The sequence below is a fragment of the Myotis myotis genome, unplaced genomic scaffold, assembly GCF_014108235.1.
Source record: "Myotis myotis isolate mMyoMyo1 unplaced genomic scaffold, mMyoMyo1.p scaffold_m19_p_3, whole genome shotgun sequence".
In the NCBI taxonomy this organism is placed as follows: domain Eukaryota; kingdom Metazoa; phylum Chordata; class Mammalia; order Chiroptera; family Vespertilionidae; genus Myotis; species Myotis myotis.
In genome coordinates, this window is record NW_023416335.1 from 212,506,376 (window position 1) to 212,526,826 (window position 20,451).

At 64.3% G+C, this 20,451-nt stretch overlaps 1 protein-coding gene across 6 annotated transcripts; it reads left to right on the top strand.

The window, feature by feature from the left end:
- Nucleotides 1–6,444: 6,444 nt before the first annotated feature.
- Nucleotides 6,445–20,207, top strand: LOC118651522. Of its 6 annotated transcripts, none has more exons than XR_004966287.1 (4): nucleotides 6,445–6,819; nucleotides 15,412–15,610; nucleotides 17,128–17,207; nucleotides 19,863–20,207. XR_004966287.1 is itself a non-coding variant. In XM_036300775.1 (3 exons), exons 1-3 carry the CDS (start codon nucleotides 11,138–11,140, stop codon nucleotides 20,047–20,049), a joined length of 648 nt encoding a protein of 215 aa, XP_036156668.1. In that variant the 5' UTR covers nucleotides 10,901–11,137; the 3' UTR covers nucleotides 20,050–20,207. The 6 variants fall into 6 exon arrangements, 1 of the variants encoding a protein (XP_036156668.1); XR_004966285.1 differs by lacking the exon at nucleotides 6,445–6,819 and adding an exon at nucleotides 10,901–11,518 and having other exon boundaries at nucleotides 13,182–15,650; XR_004966283.1 differs by lacking the exon at nucleotides 6,445–6,819 and adding an exon at nucleotides 10,901–11,518 and having other exon boundaries at nucleotides 13,182–15,610.
- Nucleotides 20,208–20,451: the final 244 nt, after the last annotated feature.

The following is a 20,451-nucleotide window of genomic DNA, read 5'->3' on the forward strand; positions in this document are numbered from 1 at the left end:
GAATGCGGGTTTGCCGTCACGACGGGGCTGGAAGGTAACGCTGGAATTCATTTCTGTAAAAGTGGGGTTTCAGAAGCCACAGCGGTCTCGGCAGGCCAGCCAGGCCCTCGTTGCATTTTAGTTCGCTGGCCCTCGCCGTTCAGGACTTTAAAAAAATGCGTGTTGGGACTTGTGCGTGCCTTCCCTGTGACAGTGAAACCCGTACCTGTGGGGACGAAGCTGCGTTTTATTAGGGTCACATCCCGGGTGCGACTTCCCCGCGCTCCCCCCCAGCGTGTGATGTGGTTTGGGTAACCTTACGGGGTGCTGAGACCACAGCACACTGGGGAGGGGCGGCCCGTTTCCGTCACACCCCGACTCGTGAGCTGGCACTTGGAGGCCTGTTTCCGGGAACTTGGGCAGAGGCCGGAGGAGCCGGGCTGCCTGTGCCTCCCTCTCCCGGGGCTGCCTGGATCCCGATCCCGATCCCGGGAAGGACCCTGACGGAGGAGGGCGGTTCAGTGAGGTCTGGCCCACCTGGCCGCGAGGCTCTAAGTTTGCTTGGCTGCAGGCGACCCTGGCCGGCTGTTTGGCTAGGCCGTGGCCCCCCTCCCATCCCCCACCTCTCATTTTGAATTTTTATTTATGACTGTATCCGAGGCTGTTAGCAGACACGAAACCTGGGGTGGAACATTCGGGAGTGATCTCAGAATGGGGTGCCGCCGCCGAGAGCGTGTGCTCCGCCTGGGAGCTGTGCTCGGCGTGGTGATGGCGGTGACGAGGTTGGTAATCATAGGAAGCGCAAGTGTTGGGGGTTGCGGGCGGGAGGGGGGGGCTGGGGCTCCCCTGCAAAATGTGGGAGGCTTTTTCTCTGGGTCCACGGATGACCTGTAACAGTGCCTGATGGGTGGGAATGGGTGGCATTGTGCTGAGGCCATTGGGCGTCCCCCAGGATTAAAACATCCCCCCTCACGGGGCACCCTCTGCTCCCCCCGGCCTGCGGGCCAGACACGAGGGACAGGTCTGAGCACCCCAGGACGCACCCCCCGGGCCACTTTGTGGGGGGTTGCTATTTGGCAAAGCCCCAGAGGCCCATCTCCTGCCCTGGAGTGTGCCCCCGGCATGTGGGACGTGACAAAGTTGAGTCTCCGGGAGACCACGGGGCTGCCTGCAGGCCCTGCCTTTGTCCTTGTTCCCTCGGGCAGCTCCTTCCAGCGCAGGCTCGCCCGGCCGGGCCGTGCCGAGCTGGCATAGCCCATCCAAGCACAGTTTTATTTTTGACGACGCGCACACAAAGACAAGGACCCGAAAACGAAACTACGCCTGTCTTCTTTTTTTTTTTAAATCACTTCTGGATTCAATAGACTGTGCTAAGCCAGGGGTAGGTTCTCCCGGCTGGCGGGCTGCTGGGAAGATGGCCCCGGTGGTCTTGGTTTTTTTTTTAAACCAGGGCGGCTCCTCGCCTGCACTGCGGCCCCGCCATGCCCAGCCTCTGGCCACTTGTGGTCCCAGATCCTGGGTGAGGGGTCTCCAGGGGTGCTGGGGGGGAGCGGCTGCTCACGGGGGCGGGGGGCGGGGTGAGGAGCCTGCACCATGCCTGGCCTTGAGCATGCCACGTGGGCAGGCACACACAGTGTTTGCTTTGCTCAGCTGGAAAGTGGGGAGCTTTGCAGTAGGGTTACTTCTGGGTCCGCGTGGTTCACTCCCGTCTCACGTGCTCCCACCCTCAGAAGGCTCAGGGCCTGTTCCATCCCGCCCTGAACCAGGACGGACTCCAAGGCAGCCCGTGGGGGCCAGGAGGGGCTGGAGGGCCTTGCCCACCCTGGCAGGCACCCCGTGTCTGGGGAAACCTCTTGGAAGACCCCAGCGTGTGCCCCCACTGAGGGCCCATGTTCTGGACGACAGGGAAGCCCTTCCAGGCCAGGCGGGAAAACATCTGGGAACCCCCTAAGCTTGGCCATTGTGTTGGGCTTGGGGATAGAGTTGCACGTTTAGGGAAAAGGGAGAAATCTCTTGTAGAAGTCCTGTTAAGCAGGGGTGGGGGGCTCGGGCGGGGGGGGGGGTGGGAGCCTAGCTCACATTGGGGCACCTCCAACTTGGCCCCTGGCTCAGCGTGTGACCCTAGACAAGTCACATCACCCCCCAGGGCCCGGGCCCCGAGCTTGAGAGCAGGACTAGGAATGCTGACCCCAGAAGGTCTCTCTGAGGGCTGGGGCGTCTTCAGTCGCACAAAGCCCAGGTCCTGGCACGTGGCAGGGGCGCCGTAAATGGCTGCCCCTGTTGTAATTGTTATTGTTGTAAATGGTAATCACCGTTTCTGTTGCCAGTTTTTTTATTTTTGAGTTTGTGAGAAACAGGGAGCCTAGTTTTGGTTTCACTAGAAAGGGCCCCTGGAGTGCACCCCCCCATCCTCACCCCCACCCCACAGGTGGCAGGATAGTGAGCCCCAGCGATGTTTTCAAGGGGGCTCGTCCTGCGCTGGCAAAGTCTGGGCTCTCCTTGTCACGGGGACTCGGCGGGAGGCACTGGGCACCCCAGGTGCGCCCAAGTCCCCTGGGGGTCCCGGGGTGTGCCCACAGAAGCGGTACCCCTTCCTTTGAGCACCGCGCCTGCCTGGCTGGCCAGGCGGGTGGCCATGTGGTGGGAGGAATTCAGGACGGGCGAGCTCATTCTTCCTGGGCCCGATCCGCGGACCAGACGCCGGCCTCTGCCGCGGGAGGAATTTGTCTCCGAGGGTCTGGGAGACCCGGCGAGATCGCCCCCCTCTGCAGGTCTTGTTGGAACAAGGACGAGCCCTAAAAGGCACCGGCCATGCTTTCTGATGTTCTGGGGCCAAAGAGGAAGAAAAAGCAACAATTGTCTCCAAGCGAAGACAATGGACCTTTTATGTGAAATATTTATTTTCAGGGCCGACCCGGGTCCCGTCGGCTGGGACCTCGGCGCTCGAGTGTCTGGGTAGCGCGGGCCCCAGGAGCTCAGTCAGGGACAGAGATTTATAGAAAGGGAAGAAAGATGGTCCCCCGACCCGTAGCTGGGGGAAGTTTCGGTGGGAACGCCTGGCTTTCTTTGTTCGGTGGAGTTTAAACTTTCACAAGTTTATTTTGTTTTCTTCTGTGGCTTTTCTCCTGAAAGGCCGCAGGGGCACGAAGCAGCGGCAAGGTAGCCAGGGTTGGGGTCGTGGCCCGGAGGGGGCCTCCCTCTCTCCAGGCCCTGCTGGCCTTTGTCTGCTGGGGGGGGGGGGGTGTCGCCGAGTGGACGTGAGGAAAACAGGGACTGGAGGAGAAAGGGTCTGTCCCCGGGTTGGGGGTGGCCGCAGAGAGCGGGCTTTGGACAGTATTTGTGATTCTCTGGTATTCTCTACTCCTCCCCCAATCCCATTCTCTGATGAACTTGGGAGTGGCCTGCAGGTCCCGGAGAGTTTAGCCTGACCCGTGAAGCCACGCGCAGCCCTCAGACCCGCTGCCCTGCTGGAGAGGCTGTGTAACCCCGGAGGAGCCTGGCCAGAGTTAGCGCTGGACGGACGTTTGCCGCATTCATAGAATGAACAGAATTCCCTCTGAGGCTGCCGGCCGGCCGGCCACCTCCCCACTCCTGGCTTGGCCCCTGGGGATGGTGCCGAAGCAGCTCGGCCAGGTTCCCGCTAAATCCACAGCCTCCACGCAGCAGGGAAGGCGCCCTGGGGAGGGGGGCCGGGACCCCAGGCTCAGGTTAGGGCCTCTGGCAGGAATTCATCCAGATGGGGCTTGTAACGAGAGCATGGTGGCGGGGCGCGGGGGGGGTGGGGGGAGGCCACAGTGGACAATGGGACTAGACCCCCGACCAGCTTAGAGGGGCCTCAGTGTGGACGTCCCTGCCAGGCGGGTGGAGGGCAGGAGAGGGCTTGAGCCCGATGGGACGGGGGTCAGAGTCACCTCCCTGCCAAGACTCTTTCTTGCCCCAAAAGATTTTGTTGGCAAATGCTAATATTTGTCTTCAAAAACGAGGTTTTATTTTTTTAAAAAACTTCAGTTGCATCTTTAAAAAAAAAAAATCCTGGAACCTCTCAGCTGCAATGTGTTCCCCCTTCTGCATTGCCACCCCCCCCCCGCCCCCACACACTTTGGAGAGAGCTGTCTTTTGTGGGGGCGGCCACCGCAGCCTCAGGCCGGGGTAGGACCAGTCAGCTGGAAATGGGGCGACTGAAATGTCGTGACACGGGACAGAGGGACCCTAAAACATAAGCTTTTATTCACCTTTTATGGGGAGGGGATGTAGTTCAAAAGTAAAATTCAAAGTTTGGGTTGGAGACTTGTTTGAGTCGGGGTCCAGGAGCCTGGCCTGCCGGGACGGCTCAGAAACCCGCGTGGACGACACAGCTGCAGATGGGGCCTCCGTTTGTTTAATCAGCGGCTGGAGAGGCTTTCTGGGCTGAGCCGTGACCCGCGGGCAGCGGCGGCCGCTCTTACGGTCAGCGGGGCTGGTCGCTGTGGTCAGAAAACATGTGCCTGAGACGGTCGGACGGAGCAAAGAGGCCATTTTTTTTTTCCCCCCCAGGAGTAACAGATTTCCCCCTTCAGGTTCATCAAGGAATGCGGCTGGCTCCCGTGCGGGCTGGCTTCCCGGGAAGGGCCCGCGAGGTCTGGGATTCCAGGGGGCGGGAGGGCATTAGCTGAAATCTTTACCTGCTGATTTGGGCTCTTAAGTCTACATTCGCCTTCCACGTGTTTCAGGGCGATTTGTCCCTTCAGATCAGCCGTTTGTAATTACATTTTAAATGATAACAAGACGATGGGGCCGGGCTGCAGCCTGCGCGTGGTTTGACGGTAAGAGAAGCTGCAGCACATGGCACGGGGGTTGCACATCCGTCATCCAGACTCGCCTGGGCTCCGGGCCGGCACTGGACCTGCAGGTTCGGGCCTGCGGGGACACACGTGTGTCCTGAATATGTCAGGGTCCGTGCGTGTCGTCTGTGGAGCCCTCCCTGCCCTGCCAGGGGGAGACGGTTGAGGGGGATTCTGTGCCCAGCACCGCGGCGGTGCTGCCAAAGCTCTCGGCACATGGCCCATTGGAGAGGGACCCGATGCGGGCCCGGCTGCTGGGCCTCGTCCTGAGCCCCACATCTGGCCACCGTCGTCAGTGCGGCCTGCAGGGCACCGCGGCCGTGTGTGTGTTGTGGGGGTGCCAGCTCCTCCGGCAGCCGCAACCCTGGCCCTGAGACGGCCACCTGGTTTGCAGTGGCTCCCCCGGCGGAGCACGGGGACCCTCTCCTCCTGGGGCCAGGCTGTTGGCAGCCCTGCCAAGCTCTGGCTGGAATGGCATTCCCGGCGTTCCTGGCGGGGTGCGTGGCATTGGAATCCTACCTGCTTTGTCTCTGTCATCAGCTGGCGAGCTGGTCACGTGGCTGTGCGGGAGGCCAGAGTCCTCGCTCCCTCCCTCTCTCCCCACCACTCGCACTCTGGGCATGACCGGCCCTGCCCGGGCATAAGGCGTATGAAAGCATTCCCTTGGCAGCCTGGCCTGAGGTGTCCGAGCTGTCCCTCCCTCCATCAGTCACTGACGGGGAGGCAGGCGCAGCCACGGCCCCTCCACGCCATCCCCTCTGCCCCGCACAGAGCCAGCCCGTGGTCACCGCCTCAGCTCCCGGCCACATAAAGGGCCAGAGGAGAGATGGGGGCCAACGGGTTGGCCCTGAGGGTGCAGTTCCAGGGTCCACGTCTGATGCATCTCCAATAGGAGTGCCCACAATGAAACCCCAGTTCACGGACCCGGGTCCGAGGGCCGGAGCACAGCGGCCACCTTTCCGCGCTGTGGCGGCCGGTGTTGGTCTTGGTGAAATGGAAGGATTGGTGTCTGTGAGAGGCCGTGGTGAGCGCCTGGACCCCGGACGGCCTCCTGGCCACCTTTGCGGCCCTCCTGGGCGTGGGGTCCAGCTATTGAGCGCCTGCGTGCCTTGTTCGTTCTGTCGTCACAGCGGCCCTGGTCTTCACACGGGGAAACCGAGTCTCGGACAGGCGGTGTGGCTCGCCCAGACGTAGGTGGCTGATGGGACACAAGGCCAGAATCAAACTGGTGGTCACCGCCTCCCCAGCGTTGGCTAGGGGGGCCCCCTTGGAGGGCCGGGGGCGGCTGGGGTGGGCTGGGGTGCCCCGTCCCGGGAGCACCCCGGCGGTCGGCCCCGGCTGCTCTGCAGGGCCACGCGTGGGAACAAAGCGGCCTCTATTCCCCGGCAGCCGGCTGCCTGGACTCCCAGGGCAGCCTGGCCCCGAGGCCGCCCTAACATGGCGCGAGCCTGGCCACAGGGAGGGCTGGGCCGGGCCGGGCCGGGCCGGGCCGGGCTCCCGGCGTCCTCCTCGGTGGCCGCTGAGTGGCCAGACGCTGCAGCTTTCTCCTCCCGCCCCCCCCCCCCGGCCAGCCCCCCCCCCGCCCCCGCCTCGTTTGGGGGTCCGGCCCACCCGCCTCTGCCACGTCTGCCTCTGACACCCATGAGCATCTTTCAAAAATTCCCGGTGGGCGGGGCCGAGCGCGCCCGGCCCCCTCCCCGCAGCCAGTGCCAGACGAGAGCGAGCGCAGGAGACAAAAGTAGCATTTTCTCCTCCCGGGCTGCCAGCCGGGCTCCCAGCGCCACTCGCTCCTGGCAGCCCTGCCTCCGGTGGCCGAGGCCCAGGCCACGCCAGCCAGGAGCGGGGACGGACAGACGACGGCGGCCAGAGACCAGGACACCCGAGGGCCCGTCTGACCGGGGCTGGCACCTGGGCCTGGCCTGGCCAGCGGGACCCGTGCTCAGCGGCCGCCGCCGTGACCAGCGGGCACGACGGTTCACGTCCTCACTCTGGAGAGAGCTCCTCGTTCCCCGGCGCCTGGGTAAGTCGCCTCTGGCTTCTCTTCTGGAGCCGAGCCGAGGCTCTGCCATCTTGTGTTCGTGCTGTTCCCTTCCCTCCTCTAATTGGTTCTCCGGAATTCAAATTCTATCTCAGAGCCCCCCCCCCCCCCCCAGCTTTAGTGAAGTCAGTCCTTCCAGAAACTGCAGGGAAATGTGGCAGCCGAGCCCATTTTTTTCTAAGACCCGCAGCTTTAGAGATCACAATGAAAAGGGACGTTCTGCACAGCAGCCGCGCTCAGTCATCTGAGCGAGCGTTCCGGGAGGCATGAAAGGCACGGCCTGCTCTGCCGTGTTCGCGTGTCCGCTCGCCTCCGGACCGCTATCGCTGGTGTTTTAATCTCTGGCAGCGTCAGGAGTGGCACAGGGACAGACACCGGAGGCGCCCACGCCCCTCCCGGCGGCTCCGCGGCCGGCGGCCTGGCTGGCACTCCGAGGTGGCCGCGCCTGGGGAACAGAGGCCCTTTATGTGGTCCGGCCTCTTCAATGCCGCCGTGTCCACAGCGTGGGGATCCAGTTCTCTTTCCCTTTCGTTGTATTTTATTTTTTGAAAAAAGAAAGAAAAGAAAGCTGTTTCGGACTCTCAGCTCGGTGTGGGAGGATCTGTTAGGTTTGGGGGCTTTTCATTTTTTAAGCCCTCGTTTAAGCACTAGCAGTGCCGGGCCGGCTCCTAGCCGCCCTGCCCACCGCCTGCATGCGGGGGGCACATGGGCTTGTCCACTGGACAGACCCTGGGGGGCCCTGCGTGTCCCCAATCCCGTGCTGGTGCCGACCTGCAGAGCAGTGGCCGGCGGGGGTGGGAGTCCCTTACGGACCTCCTGCCGTGTCCCCGGGGCCCCGCCAGGGCTCGCGGAGAGCTGGGGCCGGGGCTGCCTGAGTTTCTTTGTTGGTCCCTGACCCTTCGGAGTGGCTGAACCTTTTCCCTTAAAAGGTGGGCTTTGCAAAGTGCAGCTGCGAGCTCACCTCCGCCCTCGGGCGGGCTGACGAAGCGTGGCCTGCAGACGCAGCCGGCTTCCCCGCGTTTCAGGGCAGCCCGGGTCTTGATTTATGCAAAATGGCACGCTCGGTCCAGAAAGTTCTAGCTTGCAGCTCACAGGCAAATTCTTGTGTGCGTGCACCTTTGTTTTTCTAATTCGGAGCCGTGGGGGCCCGAGCAGCTCAGCCCACATGAGGAAAATTCGGCGGCTGCTTTGTTCTGAGACCAGACAGCAGTCCATCCTGGAGGACTGGGCTGCGGAGACGGGCGCACGCAGCGGCGGGAATTAAAACATTTCCGCGGTGTGACAGCCATGTCCCGCTGCTGCAGGCGGCAGGCGCGTGCCACCCAAATATTTAGCAAGCCCCCATGAAACACCGGTGACAAAATAAAAGTCAGAGAAAGAAACGGGGTGTCATACACTTTAAAGGCAAGTGAGCAAGAGAGAGGCATTTGGAGGTTGGGGGGGGTGTTAATCATTTTTAAAAGCACTTAATACTTTTAATAGCTGCCCACTGCTCATCTCTTTTAATTTGACTTTTTTTGGTGTAATTAACGCAGGTGAAAGAGATTTTTAATCCCAAATCCTGGAATGATAGGTAGGTAGTCACATTTTCTGAGTATTAACTCATCTTCTTTTTGGACAAGGTGGGGCAAGTAGCATAAAATCAATTAATTTCCATAAATGAGCGTTTTCGTTCTGAATTAGGATTTTGCACCGAGATGAGGCCCGCCTCATGGTTTTAATGTCTGTGGCCACCACCTTACCCAGCAGGAACAGTTAACTTGCAGAGGCGGCTGGCTGGTCAGTGACCATCGTAGTTCTTAACTTGGGTGAAATCAGTCAAATAGACCTCTTCCCCAAATCAGTGAAAAATTCCGTAGGCTTTTTGTTTTTTTGTTTTTGTAAATCAGGCAGAACCTCAGCATTCTCCATGGCACCCGCTACTTTTCAGCAGGGTTTTTTTTTTTTTTTTTAAAGAAGCAGCACGCATAGCAGTTTTCACATCGTCGCTTCTGTATAAACTCTGCTGTAGACTGAAGTGGCCCGTCCTCACAGCACAGATGGGCTGGTCTGCCGGGCTCCCGGCCTCGGCCACACGGCGTAGTTCGGTGGTGGAGCCGCCGGTTTGGGAGATCGGAGGTCAAAACAAACAAGTTGCCTCCGAGTCGAGGAGCAGCCTGACCCAGTGACCTTCCCGCTCCCGAAAAATTCCGCCGGGGAACACGATCCCCTTCATTAGATTTTAATTTAAATTTTGGTCTTTATCTCTGCCTTCTGAGACAGCACATGACCTCGGTCAAAGGACCTGCCGTGTCTTAATGAGTTACCAGTTTTTATCTTGTTCTGCAGCGTGGGCCACGCTAACCCTGGGTTGGAACTCAGCGTTGTGGGGTGTGGGCAGGGTTAGACTGTGCTATCTTCACGGTGTTCAGGACGGACATTGACTGTCTGGGTGTTGTATGTTCAGCCTTCCATAAAGTCATTTTGAGACTTCTATGAAAAAACAGCTGGTTAAATATTTGGCACGGTCTAAAGGTACTTTAAAATCCAAACTAAAAAAAAAAAAAATAATAATCAACAGGTAACTACAAAGAGTAGCCATAAATTTAAAAAAATTTATCTTGCCAAGATAAAGTGCACCCTATATCGGTCCCTATCGCCGCCCGGCGGGCAGAGCACTTTTACAGCCTCAATCTTTGGCAAACGCTGGCGACTGTTTATTTTGTGAATTTGCTCACATCACGGTGTTGTAATCAGCTCCGAGGGCTCCTCTCCCCCCTCCTCCTCGTTTTTAAGTGTTTGCTGCTGCATCTCTAACTTCTGGATTCCTTTCCTGTTCCCAGCCCCCAGCCCCGAGGCCCCTTCCCTGGGTGGCGGGCAGCGGTCCGTGCCTCCAGCAGGCCGGCTGGGCTGCGTCCTGCAGAGTAAGTCCGAGTTGGGCTGCGGCTTTTTTTGAGGCTTGTTTTAGGGACGTACCTGTTGGTGGAGATGCTGGGGAAGGGAAGGAACAGTTAATGGCATTTGCCAGCCCCGTTGGGGAGCCAATTTCCCAGATTTTTAAAAACCCTTTCGTCCTTTCCGACGGGGGGTCCTTTTAGCCTGTGGTCGACCCTGTCTCGGCATCTGAGTTGTATTTCTTGTCAGTGTCGGGGCTCTGGCCCTGGCCCGGGTCCGGGGGCTCTAGAAGATTCGGGTCAGTCTCAGCGATGGGGGCCTCTCCTCCCTGGTCAGGGGCGAGCTTCACCTCGCTGTGCCTCCTTCCCCGTCTGTGCAATGGGCCAGCACGTGTCCCGGCCTCACGGTGACACGCGGACAGCACTTAGCACACGCCTAGCTCACACAGAGCCCCTCAGAAACGCCTGGATGCAAGGGCTGTCCTCAGGGCCATTCCTGGGGGTGGGGGTGGGGCACCAAGCTCAGGCGAGTGAGTTCCCCAGAATCAACCCGCTGCTGAGGGCTGGCACGGGGTTCGCACGCGGGCCTGTGTCCTCCAGAACCTGTACTCATTCTGCGTTCACTGAGCGCAAACACGGGTGTCCACGTGGCGGCCGGATGCGGATGGCTTGCTCTCTGCACCGTGGCCCGTGCGTGGAGCACGTGTGCGTGGACACACAGGTGTCCTGTACTCCGGGGTACGTGGAGAAACTTGGGTGCAAGAAAAACTTGGTGGGTTTGAACCATCTCAGCTTCCAGAGGTGGACGGGCGATTGGTGGCCATGTGTCTGCCTGGGGTTGGCCATGGGCCACCCTGGGGCCGCCAAACAGCCAGTGGGTGGACAGCCACCCCCGTGCGGGGCTGCTGGTGGGGGAAGGAGGGGCCCTTGCCCAGCCGCTGCACTCTGGGCTCTGGCCAGGCAGGGCCCTGTCCCCTCGGGGCCAGGCGGTGCCGGGGGCGGCCATTTGCAGACTGAAGCGAGGCTGGGGCCCGGGAGAGGAAATGGCGGCTGGGCAGGCGGGTGGGAGCGGCCAGAGCCTGGGTGGGCAGGCCGTGTGCATGTGTGCACGTGCGCCTACGTGCCGGGCCCCTGGAGAGGGGGAGGGGAGGGGGAGAGGGGGACGTGGTGGTGGGGGGAGGGCTGATGAGCCAGTGCGATTGCCCAGCCGGCCTTGGACAGGAGGCCTGATAAGAGCCATTCGCCCGCACGTAGGCTCACGTCTCTGCCGTTGACATGGGGGCAATGGTATTGGCCTGGGGGAAGGGCCCCGTGCTGGGGAGGCCTGTTGGAGGCCCGGTTGGGTTTCCCTCCCTGTGGCCTCCTAGGGAGAGGCCTGGGCTGGCAGTTGACCTACCTGGGCTCCCCATCTGGAGAGGGAGGGGTCGATGGCAGCCACGGGTTTCGGGGAACTACATGTGGCCCCACATGGGACCGTGTGGGTGGGCTGGGGAGAAGGGCCTCGACCTCTGGCCTCTGGGACTTTGGCCTCTGAGTGCGGGGTCTGGATGGGAGGTGGGGGCAGGGCTTGCAAACCCCCAGGAGGCTTGGGGGTGGGGCCACCTCTGGCCCAGTTTCCTGGGAGCCCAGCCCAGCCCCGAGATTCCTGCGATGGGTGTGCCCAACTTCCGGCCGGGTGTGGGCGGGCACAGGGCTCCAGGAGGCAAAAAGGCTGTTCCCGCCCTTCCCGCCGCCAGAGCCTGCTGGTGTGCGCCACGGTGAACTTGCTGGGACGAGGACTCCATCCCAGCGCCATGTGTGAGGTCCAGGTGAGCAGCTCTGCCCAGCGGCTGGGCCCAGAGGGGAGCCGGGTCCTGGAGAGGTGCCCTCAGCCGGAGCCTTTTTTGTGCACAAAGAGTGAGCCGTCCGGTGCCAACCCGCGCAGGCTCCCGGCCTGGATGGATGGGCCCCCCGGGCCTCGGGCCTCAGTCCCGGGTGCTCCGGCACCAGAGGAGAGCTCTGCCCCCCAGAGGGAGTCACACCCGGACGGACGGCGACCCACCGGGCTCCCTGGCCTTTGGGACCCATGTGGAAGCAGCCTTCATCCGGGCGCTCCACCACGGCCCACACTAGGGGGAAAGGTGTGGCCGCCAGGGTCCGGGTCCGCAGCCCGCTGCCGGGGGAGGGGGAGCGGGACCAGCGGGGGCAGAGCCTGCTGCCTGGGCTGAGGAAGCCCAGGGGCCCTGCAGGGCTGAGGGCTGCAGGCCTGTGGCTCTGAGTGCCTGCGGCGGGACCATGGACAGCGCATAGTGTGGCAGCAGCAGCGGGAAGGAGGGAGGGACTGACCTGTTCTCGGGGCTCCCATGGGAGGCCAGGGGGATGTTGGAGGTTGTGCCCAGCTGCTCTCAGAAGCTCTGCAGAGAGCCCGCCTTCCCATCAGGGAGACTAAAACTCCGGGAGGCTGGGGGGCACCGAGCAGGGACCTCTCGGCAGCCGGCAGGGTCTCAGAGCGGCCGCGAAGGACAGAGCCTGCGGGCGGGGGAGGGGGGTCTCCCAGATCCTTCCTGTGGGGTCTCAGGTCTCCTTGCAGACGTCCACCCCTCCCCCTTGGAGGCACTTATCTTGGGGGAAGGCGGGGGGGGGGGGTCATGCCTGGGCCCAAAGCTGGTCCTTGTGCTGCAGATGCCTGGGTCTCAGTGTGCGGGCTCCTTCAGATCAGGGCAGCAGGAGGTGCCCGGTGGCCATGGCCACGGCCAGGCTCAGCTCCTGCGAAACCAGCCCTCCTGGGCAGTCAGGAGCCCTGCCGGTCCCCGTGAGACCGCTGTGGGGTTCCTGGCCCTGATCCCCCGAGATCCCGGTGCCTCAGAGGCGCTCAGTGCTCTCGGGGTCCCCGGGGGGGCCTCTGGGGAGGCGGGGGACCCCCTCCGGGCAGGCCTGGCCGGGGGGCAGGAGGAGAGCGCAGGAACTGGACCCAGGAGACCTGTGGGGCCGGGGCCGGGGCTGCAGGGCCGGAGGCAGGACAGTTGGACTGCCCCACACTCAGGGACGGAGGGGCCTCCCTCTGCAAACACGGGGCCTCAAGGAGGCTCAGGCCAAGATGGCGCCCGCGGGGCTGGGCCAGCACGTGGGGAGCAGACATGTAGCCTGGAGCAGTCCGAGGCCGGACCTGGGGAACTTCCTGGAGGGGGGACTTGCTCCTGCCTCCAGCCCCAGCCCTGCCACGTCCCAGCAAGGGCGCGGCACCGCCCCTCCCCCTCCCCCCGCCTCCTCCTCCCGCCTCCCCCCACCCCCACCCCACCCCCACGCCAGCCCTGCACAGGCCACATCTGCTGGCCTCGCCAGAGCTCTGCCTCCAGCCCCGTCCCCATGGAAACCATGGGGGCCCCCTGCTGCTGTGGCCGCGGACTGGTTTCCATCGGAGCCAGCCCGCTTTCCCTGAGCCCTGCCCCCCAGGTTCGAGCCCCCCCACCCCAGGTCTCTTCTCATTTGCAGAGCAGCAGCCTTCTGTGCCGGGACCCAGCGGGCGCTGCCCACCCGGCCGGCACCCTCGGTGCCCTGTCCCCGGGCGAGCCTGGTCTTGGCTCCAGGCTCAGCCGCGTCCTTCCTCGACGACCAGCAGCCGCTGCGGCTCCAGCGCTGGACAGAGGCAGCCCGGCGCCCACACCTGCAGGCGAGCGGCTCTCTCGGCCTCAGTTTACCACCTGCAGAGCCAGAGAGGAGGAAGCCGGGAGGGGGAGGAGGGCGCCGTCGCCTGGATTCTCCCTTCGGGGCTTTTGTGTTTTCAAGGAGGGCTTTTCTTTCCATTTTCTTTTCCTTTTCTTTTTTTTTGGTGAGGTAAGGGGTCATAGAATTTGACCAGAGATGCTGGTTGCCGACGCCGAGCCCGTTGGAGTGCGCAGCCCCACGGCTCAGCTGTGGGCAGCGGTGCCCACCAGGCTCTGCTGGGCATCTGGGCTGTGACCGCGGCGAGCAGAGCCATGGGACCTGCCCGTGAGAGCCCACAGGGCCCTGAGCCCCCGAGAGGCCCCGGAGGGCAGGAATGCGGGCAGACAGTGTAAGGGTCCCCCCCACCCCCCGGGGGCTGGGCGGCTGCTGCTCCTGGGAGGTGTCGACTCCCCTCCCCCCAGTGAGGAGCCTGGCCCTCAGGACTTTACGTCCCACCTGCCAAGCGGTGATTTGGCTCCTCCCCATGGAAGCTCGGCTCCCGCCCGCTTATTGCGAAACGTCCCAGATGCCACAGCCTGGCTTCTGCCGCGGGGCGGGGCCTGCAGCAGCTTCAGACCCGAGCCACACGTGGTCGGGGCAGGCAGCTTTCCTCCTGGGCCTCAGTCTCCTCATCTGTAAAGTGGGGTGGAAACGCCAGGGTGTGAGTGAGAACTAGAGGGGCAGCGGGTCAGGGCTGGGTACGTGGTAGGTGGCGGCGTCAGAGCGGTGCCCACCCCGCTCTCTCATCACTGAGACCCACCGTGGGCCTGGCATCACCCGGCCCGACCCAGGGGCAGGCTAGGGGCGCAGCCGCCCTCCACTCAGCTTGGAGCTGCCCCCCGTCCCAGGCCCCTCCGCAGATCCCAGGCGGAGAGGCAGGTGGAGGACCTGGGCACATGGTCGCCGCAGCCCAAGGAGAGGTGAGGTGGCACCTGAGTTTTCTGTCCCGGGCAGGAGAGACCTGGGCGGGTGTGAGCCATCGCCTACGGGTACCCACCACCCCTGCACCCGGCCCCCCTCCCAGGTTGGCAAGGGAGTGAGCTGGGAGGAGCGGGCAGCGTGGTCGGGGTTGATTTAGAGTTCGGGGAGAGGGGATAATGTAGGAAATGAAGGAAATTTCCCCAGGGGGAGAGAGAAAAAAGAGGAGCTTAAGTGCCCAGATAATTACACCGCCGGGCGGTGATTTACGGCGGCGGTTCCTCCGCTGCCTCCCGTGCCCTCCCCGCTCAGCCCCGCGTGAGACCTGCCGGTGGGGGTGGCAGCGGGCGGGCCACGCCCAGACCCCCCACCCCGAGTCCCGCCAGCTCTGATGTCTCTTAGCATGTCCCCCCCTTTGATCGGCCCCTGGGTGGTGCCCATGTCGCCCACCCTGCAGGGTGCCAGCCAGGTCCCCTTCCTGGGACTCCGGGAGCCTGAGCCCCTCGGGCAGGGCAGGCTCTTGGGGGACATTTCATGAGTCCGGCGACTGAAAGGGGAGACAAGACAGCCTCGCTGTGCTCCGTGCGGGCGCTGTGAGGAGTTCCGAGGCGCCAGCAGACAATTTTCCCACCAAGTCCTGTCCCCGTGAGGCCAAGGCAGGGCTCCGAGACCAGCGGCCGGCCGGGCACTGACCCTGCCGGAGAGGGCGGGCGTCGCTGTGCTGAGGCGGCTGCAGGCCTGGGAAGAGCAGCTGGGAGAGGGGCCCATCGAGGACTGGGGCCCGTCCTTCTGGGGTCCTGGGGTGTCCGGAGAAGGGGAAGACGTAGACAGAGAGAGAGGGGCGCCCACCAGGTGCTCCTTATGGTGCGAGGACCTGGAAGCAGCCTGCCTTCTGGGGGTTCAGTGGTCGTGACCAGTTCCCCGATGGGGTGCCAGGGCTCAGGCTGTGGGGGGCGCTCCAGGCCAGGTGGGCACGGTTCCGTGAGGCCTGAGCCTCCGGACGGTTACACGTGTTGGCTGCCTTTCTCCGTTTCCCAAACTCTGGCTTCATGAGGATCTGTTTCTTCAGCAGTGACAGGAAAATGTCATTTACTTTCAGAACCAACCACGTGGCGAGAGTGAAACTGACCTGCCCGCCAGGCCATCCCTGCCTGTTCCCCCAAAAGCCGGCCGTCCACAGCGGGCGGGAGTCGTGGTGGGGGTGGCCAGGGCATCTCATCACCGTCAAGCACGATGGCCGTGGCTTTGCTAGTGCAGATCCTGCCGTTTGTGACCAGCCTGGCCCAGCGGAGCCCGAGGTGGGTGTGCGACACGCGGCGGCGGCCTGCTTTTTGGGGGGTAAGTCAGCAGTTAGCGTGGTGCCCGCAGAGCCCCTGGGGTTTCCCGTTTGCTCGTTTTCTCTGATGTCAGCTCAGTACGGTGGGTGTAAGTGGCTCCTTTTTAAGAGACCAGACGGGGGTCATGTGGCGGGGAGGTTCTGGCAGCTCTGCCCGATGCCTGTCCTTGGGGACTTGAGCTCACCCGTGCCCTGACCACACCGGCTGCTGGGGGAGCTGTCGGCCCCCCAAGTCCCCGCTGGAGCCATTCGGGCCCCGGCGACGCAGCCTGGTCTGTGTCTGGCCAACTCCGGCCGCAGGGTGTGGCCGCCCACAAGCTCACTGTCCGGCTCCCGCCCTCGGGCCCCTATGGCCTGGGGTGCCCGCATGGGGCCCGGCCAGGCATCCGCCCCGCCCCTGGCATTCCTCGCCAGTCAGGAGCCTGCTCTATGCGGGCTGCGGGCGGTGGCGGGAAGGGTGACCTTGGAGCAGGGCCACGTGGCATTCCAAGGACAAGTGCGGGCAGGTCGGGGCTGAGCTGGGGATTGGAGTTCCTCCCGGGGCTCAGCTCCCGCCCATCCTGCCCCAGGGGGTGTCCACCCCGGCCCCCGGGCGAGTTGTCAGGCTGGATGCTGGGAGGAGTCTCCCGGCCGGGGGCCCAGGTGTGTTCCCGCCCTTGTGAATCTGGAAGCTGGGCTCTGCGCCCCCAGACTCCAGGTGAGGAGACTGAGGCCCCCAGAGGAGGAGGGGCTTGTCCAGGGCCACAGGGGGAGAGCTGAGAAGGGAACCCAGCAGCCTTGGGTCCCCCTGCAGGTGGACACAGGAACGTTCCGGATGCTCATGGGCAGGGCAAGCAGTTCTGGGGGCTTGAGCACATCCTCGAAGCCGCCAACGGCTCCCCTCAGCCTGAGGGCCTGACCAGTCGCAGGAAACCCAGTGCTGGGGCCGGAGAGAGGAGAGTGGGGGGCGCACATGGTGACCCTGGCCCGGTGCCCGGCCTCTGCCGCCTCCTGGTCACTCACGCTTGGCCTGGGCAGAGTCCGAGAAAGAGCTGGGCCTGGGTCCCTCACCCCAGCCCAGATGGGGCCGAGGCCCAGCCGTGCGGGTCTGGCCTGGTGGGGTTTGTGGGTGTGTCCCCCTGAGCCACCCCTGCGTTGGGAGGCTGTGCCCGCTTTATGCCTGAGCCCGAGGCTCGCGTCCTCGTCCAGTGGGTCCCAGGGGTCCCCTCCCTCGCTCGCTCGGGGGAGACCTAATCCCAGGTCTCGGGCCTTGTTCCGAGAGTGAGTGGGGTACTTCCTCTCATCCTGGGTGCGCCCCGAGCCCCCCAGCCCCTCCTGCGGACACTGGAGATGGCGGGCGGGGCTGCAGGGAGCGGGCGGGGGTTTGGGATGTTCAAGTGAAGTTCCTGACCTCAGGCTGGGCCACCTGCAGGTGGCTGTGGGGTCCCTGAGAGACTCGGGGGCACTCCGCTGACTCCTTGGTCACCTTGTGTCTTGCAGGATGTGGCTCATCCCAAAGCCCCTCAGAAAGGGGGACCCGTCACGGCCTGCAGGAGGCCCCGCTGCACTGCCCTGCCCAGGTGAGAAGGACTTTGGGAGGCGGGTGGCCTGGCCGGGGATGGGTGGGGTGGGGAGTGTGGGCTCGTCTGTCAGGGACCCCAACACCAGGCCCCCTCACAGCCTGCAGCCGAGCCCAGGGTACCCGAGGGCCCTCCTGGCCCCTCTCTCGCCAGGGCAGGTGGCTGCTTGCAGAGTGGACACTGCTCCCTGCAGCCGGGGACGCCCCCCTCCCCCCCGTCTCCCCTCCCCCCCGTCCCCGCAGCCTTTGTTTCCCGGGGGCGCCGCGAAATGGCCGCCTCAGCCCCGCGCCATTTTGTGTCTGGGTGGCGGCCGGTGAGGAGGGGGCACCATTGCCCGCCTACCCCGGTGGCAGGGCCAAGCCAGCGCCGTCCCCGCCCGCCCGCCTTGGCCCAGCCGCCCTGGGCTTGGCACCGGCCAGCGCGTTGGAGGGCGGCCCAGAGCCAGCCCTTCACCCGGCCCTGCCCAGCCTTGTGCACCCCAGAACCCCGTGCCCAGCACACGGGTGCTGCCACCCAGGGCCGCAGAGCTGGGATTGAAACCCTGCTCCTGGGGGTCCTTGGCCACCTCGAGCCCCCTGGCTCCTCACTCCCTTCACCTGCCAGGAGCCCGTGTCCTCAGGGGACAGGGCGGGGGGCTCCCTGGAGGAGGTGAGTGCCACGTGGACAGGGCGCTGGTCTCCATGGGGCTGCAGAGCAGGAGGGGGGTCCCTGTGGGACAGCGGCTGGCCGAGCACGGAGGCACCAGGTGGTCAGGGGATGTAGCGACCAGGCTGTGTGTCCCACCCGCCAGGCTGGCCCAGAGCCTCTTGGGGGGCCGGAAAGGCACCCCAGAGGGGGCCGTGCCCAGGAGGGCCGCCCCGGGGCAGGTTCCACCAGCTTTTTTATGATGCCCCCCCCCCCCCCCCGCCTTGTGACCCAGACCATGGCCTGCGTGGAGAATATTTTCAGATAAAGACATGCCTCTGAGGTTAGAACCGTTGCCTGATGGTCGGATGCCCGCGGGAGGCGCCCACGGGGCGGCCGCGTGCTTGCCTCCCCTTTGGACTCCAGGCAGGCCTGACCTTTGCCCCGGGCGTGCAGGCAGCTGCTCCCTCGCTGCCACCTCTCTGGGCACATGCTGCCCGCGAGCTTCCTCCGGGCGGCTGCGGGCAGCGGAGGCCACGGGGCAGTGACTTGCCGAGGCCCGTGGCTCGTTGGCCAGACGAGAGGCCACACCGTGGCCTGGCCGTCCCTGGACCCAGCTCTCCGCGCCCCCCGGCCCCTGTCCGCCGCCCCACCCCCCAGTGTGGGTAGGCGTGTCTGCAGACAGGACCCCCAGTGTCTCAGATGCTACTCCTGTTCGCTCCCAAACTCGGCCCCCGCCGGCCCTGCTCTGGCCAAGGGACGTCTGACCCTGCCCGGGAGCTCCGGGAGGTCCCCACGGGCGGCCAGGACGGGGCACCAACTCCCACCAAGGGGACACCGGCCGGACCACCGGGCATCCGCTCAGGACCTGCACGGGGAGGGGCGTCAGGATGGGCCCAAGAAGGAAGGGGGGCCTGGGTCTGTCCCTGAGCCACAGCTGGACTCTGCCCGTGTCCCAGGGTGTGGTCTTGGGGCGACGAGCCCAGCGGCGGGAGCCTGAGGCACAGGAGGAGCCGCGGACGCGGTCCAGCCTGCCTTTAAGGCTGACTTCGCGTCAGTTAATTTTTTAAATTTCTCCTTAGTTTCAATACTGACTCGGCTCCGTACACCGAGTGCCTGGCTGGCCTCCCCTGGCCCGCCGGCCCCGCCCGGCCCCACGGCCACGCATGTCTCTCTCCTGCACGGCGGTGCTGGCGGGGACCTGCCCCCCATGCCGCCCCCGTGTCCTTTTCCCGACTCCATTGTTGGCCTGACGAGCAGGAACACTGGCTGCTTTATGGGGAGAAACCTAATCGGGGTGACAGTGGTGGGGCCCAGCTCCCGGTGGCCCCACGCCAAGCCCGAGGTGACTGCGGGGTGACGCCGTCTGTCTGCCTCGCTCACTCCAGACATCCGCCTGCCTCTGAAAGCGCCACCTGCCCACCCAGCCTCCCACACACCTGTCCCCAGCGCCTGGCTCCTCCCCCTGGGCCTGCCCAGCCCCCACCCCTGCGGCCACGGAGGGCCGGGCAGGGCCTCTCCGCAGCTGGCAGATGGCAGAAGGAGTCCCCTTCACCCATCCGGGCTGCCTGGGGAGGGGCTCTGGGACAGCCCCACGCTGCCTGGAGGAGGCGGCTGGGGAGGGTCGGAGGGGTTTGGGGGTAGCTCATGCTCTGCCCTCTCACCAGGCAGGACGGTCTGACCTCAGGCCACCATCGGCTGTGGCCTCGTGAAGGTCATGTGACCTGGCCTGCCGCCTCCCCTGGAAGATGGGTGGGCAGCGTTACTTGCCTCCCAGCTCCTCTCCAGCCCCAGAAGGCGGTGGTGGCTGTCGTGACGCCTGTCGAGGCTGATTTTGTCCCCTTGGCGCTGAGTGCAGAGCCCTCGGAGGGGCCAGCCTGCCCTGGGACAGGCCCTGTCCCTCTGTCCCTCTAGGGCCTGCGGTTCTGGCCCAGACAAAGCAGAGTCTGTGGGGAGGGAGGGAGGGAGGGAGGGAGGCACCTATCCACCAGGTGAGTAGGCGCGAGGCTTACATAGTTTATTGATTTCTAGAGAGAGGAAGGGAGAAAGAAACATCGACCGGCTGCCTCCTGCACGCCCTGCGGTGGATGGAGCCCGAAACCTGGGCATTGCCCTGACGGGACGGAACCAGCGACCTGCTGCATGGACAACGCCCGCTGACCCAGCCGCACGCACGCCTTTTGCCGCGTGTTGGCCTCCCTGTCCTGATGGGGTGTGATGGCCACTCCTGTCCTGATGGGGTGACCCAGTGCCTAGATGAGTTTCCCAAACACCACTCTGCACTCTCCCTCTCTCAGTCCAACCCCCCTACCGTTCTCTCCCTTCTTCCCTCACCCCTCTCCCTCCCGCATCTCCCCCCTCTCCCTTCCCCATATCTCCCCCTCCCCCTCCCCTTCCCTCTCCCCCTCCCCTTTCCTCTCCCCCCTCACCTCCCCCTCCTTTCCCCCTAGCCTCTCCCCCTCCCCCTCCCTCACCTTCCCTTCCCCCTCCCCTTTCCTTTCCCCCCCTCATCTCCCCCCCTCCCTTCCCCCTTTCCTCTGCCCCCTCTGGTAGGTGGTTTTCTCCTTGGCTCCTCCCTGTGGAGGTGCTGCTCCCAGGAGCTGCCCCAGCAGCCAGAATC

Bases quoted from the DNA above. Each gene is read 5' to 3' on its own strand.
- LOC118651522 (XM_036300775.1), top strand. From the start codon at position 11,138: ATGGCAGCCACGGGTTTCGGGGAACTACATGTGGCCCCACATGGGACC. The intron at 11,519-17,127 runs GTGAGCAGCTCT...TGTGTCTTGCAG, and splicing joins GCGCCATGTGTGAGGTCCAG to GATGTGGCTCATCCCAAAGC. The intron at 17,208-19,862 runs GTGAGAAGGACT...ATTGATTTCTAG, and splicing joins CGCTGCACTGCCCTGCCCAG to AGAGAGGAAGGGAGAAAGAA.